The sequence below is a fragment of the Lactuca sativa genome, chromosome 3 (genome assembly GCF_002870075.4).
Source record: "Lactuca sativa cultivar Salinas chromosome 3, Lsat_Salinas_v11, whole genome shotgun sequence".
Classification (NCBI taxonomy): domain Eukaryota; kingdom Viridiplantae; phylum Streptophyta; class Magnoliopsida; order Asterales; family Asteraceae; genus Lactuca; species Lactuca sativa.
This window is the reverse complement of record NC_056625.2, coordinates 66,165,805-66,174,628: the sequence shown is the minus strand read 5'-3', so window position 1 is coordinate 66,174,628 and position 8,824 is coordinate 66,165,805. Positions and strand designations below refer to the sequence as shown.

General features: G+C 37.8%; 1 protein-coding gene across 1 annotated transcript; it reads right to left on the bottom strand.

Moving 5' to 3' along the window:
• Positions 1 to 210: 210 nt before the first annotated feature.
• On the bottom strand, positions 211 to 1,978 carry LOC111888324 (mitochondrial phosphate carrier protein 1, mitochondrial). Its single transcript, XM_023884482.3, has 3 exons — positions 1,449 to 1,978; positions 559 to 1,295; positions 211 to 475 (listed from the first exon to the last, which is right to left on the bottom strand). Exons 1-3 carry the CDS (start codon positions 1,587 to 1,589, stop codon positions 430 to 432), a joined length of 924 nt encoding a protein of 307 aa, XP_023740250.1. The 5' UTR covers positions 1,590 to 1,978; the 3' UTR covers positions 211 to 429.
• Between the last annotated feature and the right edge of the window lie 6,846 nt (positions 1,979 to 8,824).

Sequence of the window (8,824 nt, the reverse complement as noted above, 5' to 3'; positions counted from 1 at the left end):
AAGGGTTTCCAATATTTAAGAAACCACTATCATCAGTTTCAATTCCAGTTCCAACATTTCACTATAGTAAAGTTTTGGTCTCCTGAAATAATTAATAAGATAATAGAATAACATATAATAAAAAAAAAACTCCGTTTTAAAAACTTATAAATTCTCAAGCATGTCATAAAAAGCTCAAACGACTTCATTGTCCATAACATTTTCCGACACTTTTATTCCTCACATCAGAGCTCGTATCTTAATTTTTTCATTCATCTTTGAAGCGCATAATGTTTCTTTAAGAACAAAGCATTACAATTTCTATAAACCAAGAAAAAAAGAACTACATTTTGTATATATTTTTATACTTATACAAACCAATAAAATGTTAATGAGTGTTAAAATTGCAGGAAGGAGACCTCAAAAGTGAACCACCATTGAAGCAATGCTTCATGCATCTCCTTCTACCCCTAAGCTAACCCCTCCAGTCGTAGGCCTATAACAATCAAACAATTCCCAATTAAACTTCAATTGTAAAATAGATCAAATAATCAGAAACTGAAGAACACGAACACTTACAGTCCATTAAGCACTTTAATCGTATCATAGAAAAACCATTGAAGAGTCACAACAGGTCCCACAAGTGCAACTCTTATAGGAAGACTTCTTGTAAACAAATTCACCATTCCAATACTCTTTGCAACCTGCAACACTGTGTGATTAGCCTTCTTGTTATATAAAGAAGACACAATATTATCAGCTGGATTCGAAATCACAGTTCCCACAGCTCCAGCAGTATACCCAGCTAAACATGTCACCCCTAATTGTTGTCCCCTCGAACATTCCTCCTTTCTCTTTTGAACAATTTTTTTGTAAATTAGGTCAACCGAATGCTCAAATGTTGAGAACATGATCATTGAAAATGGAAGATTACGTCCCCAAAGTGGAAGGAGTCCCTTGTAAAATCCAGAAATTCCTTCTCGTGAATATAATTTTGGGAACCCATCTGATAATCCCTTTGCGAAATTGGGTTGTGTTTGGACACGAACTTTCACAGCTTCAAATGGACAAAGAGCAATGTCTGCAAATACTTGAGCAGATGCACTGCTGAGGAAATATACGATGCTTTGTCTTTCGTCTGTTAATACATCTGTGTAGCGTCTTTTGAAGAATTCGTAAAGTCCGAATTTGAATCCACCTTGAACGCCATAGCCGAATAGTTTACCCGACCATCCTCTCCATAGAGACGAAGGACCTTCTTCTTTCCAGAGAATATTGAGACCAGAGGCGATACTGTGAAACTTGATTGGATTCACCTGTGTTAATGAAATTGACACGAAAATTGTCAAAAGTATGTAAAGATTAAAGAACCCTAACGCAAAAATCGTTGCGAAATCGTTGTCATGGAGAATTGATGGAAAATGAAGAATTTTTATGTTTATGCTTGTTAACGGAAAAGGGTATCTGACCTGCATATTGACTTTCAAGACATCAAGAGGGGTGACGGCGAGATGGGTGGCACCGGCGCTGAACATTCCACCGGCGGTGCATATGCCATAATAGTAATACCCGCCTCCTTCCACCCCCAATTTTGTTCTGAAATCAGTCATTCCCCCTTCTTCAAAGGAAACCCATATCTGATCTGCCGAAATCCCAGAGATCTTTCTTCACAGGCTGTTATGATCAGATGAATTTTCAGGGTTTTTGTTAAAGTTTGGGGAGAAAAAGAGGGTTTAAGGTACGAAAGAGGGTGGCTGCGGGGAAAATTCTCTTGATGGAAGTAAACCCACGTTCGCAGTGACAAATGCAAGGCCCATATGAGAAAGAGACACGTGAAAGATGGTAGCTGAAGTCAGCCGTGAACTAATTTGCTCCAAATTCGTGGGAATTGGATGCAAATTTGATAGCGACTGCAACCAATTCCAGATACATGGCTTTGGATCCATTCGAGTCTAGAAACCCTTGAAAGTAGAAAAAACATGGAATTGTCCACCCTTGGAACCGGACTGCACTCAATGGTAAAATTACTAAAATAGGCAACCGATTTGATCGTCTCCACAATTCTGATCCAAACGTCTCCTAGTCCAACTCGATTCGATATATGTTTTGTAGGCCCCCCCGTTAACTCTGATCTAAACTTCTCCCGGCCGTTTGATTTTTTTTTCCACACAATTTGATAGTTCGTGTCTGATAAAATGTTGTTTGGGAAAGTTTTCTGACTGAGAAAGAAATCATGCTGTTTGATTGTATATCTGATTGATTGTGCTGAATGATGAAAAAAATATAATTCAATAAAAAATAAATTTAAAAAAATTATTTAAAAAAATCATGGTTGCAGACATCGGGATTAATCGTGGATTAATCACTTGGCGGTCTCCAACCGTCGAGGATTAGGGCATTAATCGGAAATTTATGATTAATCGGGTTTGGCGGGATTAATCGGCTTTGGCGGGATTAATCGGTCAACAAAAGTCAAAAAATTCGAAAAAAGTCAAAAAACGTCAAAAAGGTAAAAAAACAAAATGTGAAAAAAAAATTAAAAAATTCAAAAAACAAACTTTCCTTTTTTACTCTAAAATTTTCAAATTTCAAATTTTCAAATATTATACCAAAATGTTCGTATTTTCGTATTTCCAAATTTCCAAATTACAATTTTTCTTATTTTCTAATTTTGAAATACTTGTTTTTCTTAAGATATATTAATATTTAATTAATTTTAATATTTTATTAATAATCTATGGTTCCCGATTAATTTTCGATTAATCCTCGCCAAGACCGATTAATCTCTTAACACCAGTCGGCCGCCGAGCTACCATCAAGCGATTTTTACAACCTTGAAAAAAATTAATAATCCAATAAACAAAGAAAGAGGCAGGGTTTGATGTATAATTGGCTTTCCAACCCATTCATCCAGAAAGATATGATTTTAAGGCTTTCTGTGAAAGACATATTTTACCGGGAAAGACCCCTTCTTTTGTGCAAATCAAACAGTCTTTCCGGTCCATTCAGCCAGAAAGATCTGTTTGGACCTGAAAAGATGCGTATCAAATGGGCCTTAATATTTTTTCAATAATGATCTAATATTTTTGTATTTTTTCGGTTTAAATATAGTTTCTACTGTATTATATTATATGATGATTTGATGGTAATCATGTTGACTATGACATTATGATGTTTTGCATATTAGATGATAAATTTCTAATTATTTGAAATTTCTTGCTAAATGCTTTTAAAAAAAATGTTAAGTTAATCATGTACATCTTGCATCACATGCATTAGTGTAACGCCCGCAGATCCGGGCTAGTCAATTTAGAGGCAATAGGGGTCGAAAACAACTTTTCGACAAAAAGATTATTTAGAATAAATAATCTTAACCAAGTTGTAAAATATTTCACAAGGTTTCCGTACATATAAAGAACGCCGAAATCCGAGTTATAACGAAGAAGTTATGACCCGCCGAAGTTTCGCGTCGGAACCAACACGACGCCGGGAAGCGTAAATAGTAAATTTATGATAGAGCGAGATTTAGCCTTAGCGCTCTAAACGAAAGTCGTAGAATATGTTAAACTAAGAACATCGATAAAAAGAACGCCCAAATTTGACTTCGTATGAAGAAGTTATGATTTTTCGAAGTTTCGGATTAGCGGTGTACAGCCCGAAATTCGAATTTTAGATCGATTGATTTTTAGCCGACACAACCTAAACAAGAATCAAAGATCTCGTTATTAGTAGCATAACGATAAAAAGACAGATGAAAATAGACATCGGATAAAGAAGTTATGAGATTTTAACGGACCAATCATGTCCCGGCCTGTTAAAAATATAACTTTAAAAATAAAGTCAAAATTAGCCGACGGGGTCTAAACGAAAGTTGTAGAGTACGTCTCCACCTACGCGTGGATATAAAGAACGTCAAAAACGGAGTTCGTATGAACGAGTTACAAATTATAATAGCATATTTACGTATTAAAATAAAGTATAAATCATGTATACGTACACATATATATACATATGTATATATCATTAGAAAGGTATCGACGATGCGGTCATTATAAGACTAATGTTGAGTTCTTTCGACATTAGTTTAGTACAAATATCATTAAATCCATTTAAAATAGTATTATAGAGGGGTATTTAGTTGTTTATATAACTAAAAGGTCATTAAGTAATTATGGAGGGTAGTTTTTGAAAATTCAATTAGTATAAATAAGAGCCTTGGGCTCTCATATTTCTTGCATCATTCTCTTGATTCAAGAGTCTTTCTCTCCTTATCTCCCGAGCATTTCGGTCCCTCGTGATTCGACTTCTCTTTCTGTAGTTTTAGTATAGTAAGGTGAGCGCTGAAGCGCTGCACGAATCTTTCTTAGAAAGATTCAGCGATGAAGTTTTGCCCCTGCAGAGCCCGACTCCTAGCTAAAATCCCCTTGAAAGTAAGTTATGCTTACCCTATTTTAAATATAGTTTATATTTAAAATTAGTATTGTTATTATAAATTTATAATAAATATTTGAGCTATTATTATGACTTATATAAGTGTCGTTATAATATCTTTTAACTACTCGCGGTACGGGGAATCTGGTTTAAAGGGCCGCATAGGGTTGTTGGATTTCAGAAGTGCTATACGCTAAAATGGTCCTGCCCTCCGGTGTTTTATGTCTGGCCCCTGTCTGTACATAGTAGTTGGAAAGTATTGTTTAAACGCTTATATAATAATACTAGGTTTCGTCAAAGGAAATTATTTTAAAGTAAACGAAGCGCTGCCCGAGTACCGAGTCACCACCTTCTCAGGTGAGTGCATAGTTACTTTCAGCTTACACATAGATATGAAGTATTTTATATAAATTACGTTCTATGTGTGCATATTATCTGAATACTTGCTATCTATGCTGGATGAACGTTTTATACATGTTTTCAATGATTTAAACTGTATATGTATTTTATATCTACAAAATATGTTGGGTAGAACATGGGTAGATGAATGATGAGGGATAAAAGCTGAAATATAGGAACATTAGTAGCATGGACCTAGTGCCCTATAGGTATACATTGGCAGCAGTGGACCTAGTACCCTATAGATGGGCACTGGCAGCTGCGCCACAACTCGTAGATGTTTTAGATCTACGGTAAACGTCCTAGCAGCTGCGCTCTAAGGACAGTATTGGCAGCTACGCCTAATAGAGAGCCTTATGACCATGACAGTGGCGTTAAAAGGTCAATACCGGCAGAAGCGCCTCATAAGAAATGTCCCAATTCTGGCAGTTGTGCCTAAGTGACAAGATTAGCAGCTGCGCTTGACCAAAGTGTCATTGGCAACAATGGACTTCATGTTGTTTCCTTAGGATGATCCTTAGGAATGAATGAATGAGAAATAACTGGTTCTTAGGGTAGATCCTTAAGAATAAAGAAGATAATGGGGATGGGTAATTGGGTTGATTGTTTGATTGTTAAAACATAATAATTATATTATTGTGGGTTGAAAACTCTATGTACTCACCAGGTTTCCCAACCTGACTCACTCAGTTTATTTGTATCACAGGTGTTGATATGAAGTCACATTACACTGAGAGATTTAAAAGAGACGTAGATCACTAGTGTAAATAAATGTAAGTTCTGTTTATGCTTATGTTTCTGTATTGACGATGACATCCCAAATGTTTTTAAAAGTGAATAAAAATATATTTCTTTAGAAATGCTTTGATAACGCGATTATCATGTTTTTTCTGGGAACAAATTCCGCAGCATTTTTATTAAAAGAAGTAATCTGATTTTTATAAAGCATAAACAAAATCGGTCTTTTCTGGCCGTGAAAATGGGGATGTCACAGTTGGTATCAGAGCATTAGCTTAAGCGAACTAGGAATATGGATTTATTTCTAGACTTAAACTTCGAATGTTAAGCGATGATTGTGAGGTGTGAGCACTAGATTATTTTAGGAATTGTGCCTAAAATGCTTTTATGTGCTAAATGTTTGTGCCTGATATGCTGTTATTTGTTCGGATCTATGGTCTGTTGCCGACCGGATCTGGAAACCTTATGTGTTTAGGATTCTAAGCGTTTAACTACGATATTAGAACTATCATATAAACGTTTCGGAGTGATAAGAATGATTTAAACGTCAATCCTAAGTAAAGGTCTAGATTCACCTTATTCAGTGTATAGATCAAGATGGCAAGAACCCGTAGCGGAAACGTGAATGCAAATGGGAACCGAGATCAACCCCCAGCGATTGAGCAAATACCGGTTGTGGTAGCCGCTGCTGAGCCAATAACGATGGCAGGAGTGCAAGCGATGATCCAAGCGATGTTGGATCGTCAAATGGAGGAAACTAGACGTTTGCTCCAGCAAAATCGAGAGGAAGCGACTATTCAGATCGAACAGCCCGAGTTGAACGAAGGGCAGACTGAGGAAGGAAACTACAGTGGGACTGTTGGTCAAGTCAACCCACCAATAGTTCGACAAAACAACCAAGATGACGAAGTCGAGAGGAATGGATGCAAGTACAAGGATTTTCTGACTTGCAAGCCATCGACTTTCACTGGAAAGGAGGATCCGATCGGGGTCATGGATTGGATCTCGGAGATGGAATTAGCTTTCATGACGTGCGGTTGCAAGGGAAAACAACAGACCACGTTTGCAGTGCGTCAGTTTCGATGAGGCGCTGTACGATGGTGGAATACCTTGGGAAAGACGCTGAGCCCCAATGAGCCCCAGCAACTGACATGGGCAGAATTTCTGGTGCAATTCAAACGTAGGTACTGCTCAGCCCAAAATCTGCTCGAGCTAGAAAACCAATTCCTTACCTTAAAGAAAGGAAGCATGTCTATTGATGAATACACCAACAACTTCACAGAGAAGATGGAGTTCGCCTTACGTCTTGTTCCGGATGAGCTGACAAAAATTGACAAGTACGCAAAAGGACTTCCATGGGAATATGCAGTGCCAGTGCGTCAGGCACCTACTTTGGAGGTAGTTATCTGGGATGCCAAGTCGTTTGAAGAGATGATCAAGGGAAGAGCCGCCAACAAGACCAAGGTTGGCGAAAAGAGGAAGTTTGAGGGGTCTGCGAAGCCCGATGAGAGAAGCAAATCAAGTACCAGGAAGTTTAGAGGAGGAGGGAGTGAAGAAAGATGGTGCGAGAAGTGCAAAAAGAAACACTCTGGAAAATGCAGTGAGGAAGTAACTTGTTTCAAGTGTGGGAAGCATGGGCATTATGCCAACGAGTGTAAATTCAATAAAAGGGTGTGTTACGAATGTAATGAGGAAGGGCACTTCAAGCAAGATTGCCCAAAGAGAGAGGGGGCTACAAAGCCAAATGTACCGCCAAAGCCAAAGGCGAGAGCATTTCAAATGATCCTTGACGAAGCAGATGACAATGCGAGGATTCAGGAGTGACGACTTGACATCCAAAGATCGAGTTATGAAGTAGCCATAGAATCGTATGATGTAGCCTGTTAGAGGCATAGTCTAGGGTGAACTTGAACACCTATGTAATAGTTTCAAGGAATAATAAAAACCTTCGTTTTGATATTTGATGTGTTAAGCTGTTATGTGATTTTCTTGTGTGGTGACTTGGAAAATTGCAGGACAATACCTGAGACGAGTATGAGTAGGTGTGAATGGTAGTAGAGGCCTATACTACCGGAAGCACAGGACTCACACTTGGATCAGGGAAAGTCACAAGGTTACCAAGAAGCTAGTAATTGATTCTGTTTTATTCAAGTATGTCATTACCATCGTTTCGATAATGACTAAAAAGATTGTTGATTTCCGACCCTAGTGGTCATACCGAATTGAGTCCGACTACGATGAGTATGTTGCGTGGTTCAGGGAACCAAGTTCGATGTAGCGTCTGACTTAAACCAAACAATTGAAATCAAAGCGATCAATAGAAGTATCGCGTTCGTTGTTAAAGAAGTTGGTAGCCAGAAATGCTACATGTTAAAGTGTGATTATATCACATTAGAACATGAAGGAAGGCATAGTCTATTTTAGAATTTAACTCTAAGAGACCTGAGTCTAAACGTGCATCACATGATGATAGGTCATAATTTGGAGTCTAGCCTGAGGTAGAGACCTGAGTCTAAACGTGCATTGTGACAACCCGAAATTTCCATTGTACGAACATCATCTATTCAATAGAAGCTAGTTCAGTTTCAGTGATTTTCAAGCTTTTCCGAACAAGTTTGTGTACATTAGGGTTTATGTTTTAGATGATATCAGGAGAGTGGATACTCCTGGTTTGGTGAAACTTGGGCATTTCAAGTTTCATAATGTTACAGTCCAACGTCAGGAATAAAAATATTTTCTGTCAAAATATTCCAGGACTATAAATAGTTTTCTGAATTAAATTAATTCATTATTCACAATTCCAAATAGAGAAAAGCCATATTCTCTCTGACGGATCTTCGGGTTTTCATCCCAGATTGTGAGTCTACTTTTCTATATGGGTTTCAATACTTGTTAGATGCTCATTAACACTAATTACATGTCTAGATGTCAAGATCCGGGAGTTTACCGCCCAAGATCGTTCTTGGGGAGTAAACTCCAAAATGGAACATTATGGCTTCCTAGTCCCAATCCCTTGCTAGAAGACTTGTATAGGAGATAGGGTATGACATTTAGGGATCAAAAAGCAACCAAGAAACATAATTCTTTGGAGTTTACGGCCAAGGAACTACCTTGGGCCGTAAACCCCTTTTCAAGGGCTTAAATGCCCTAAAACTTTCCCCAAATGCTTAAGGACTTTAACTACTAGTACTTGTGCTTGTTTAGGACACCAAAAGCTCATCAAAATCACAAGTTAGTAGGAGTTTACGGCCAAGAACCCTTCTTGGGCCGTAAACCC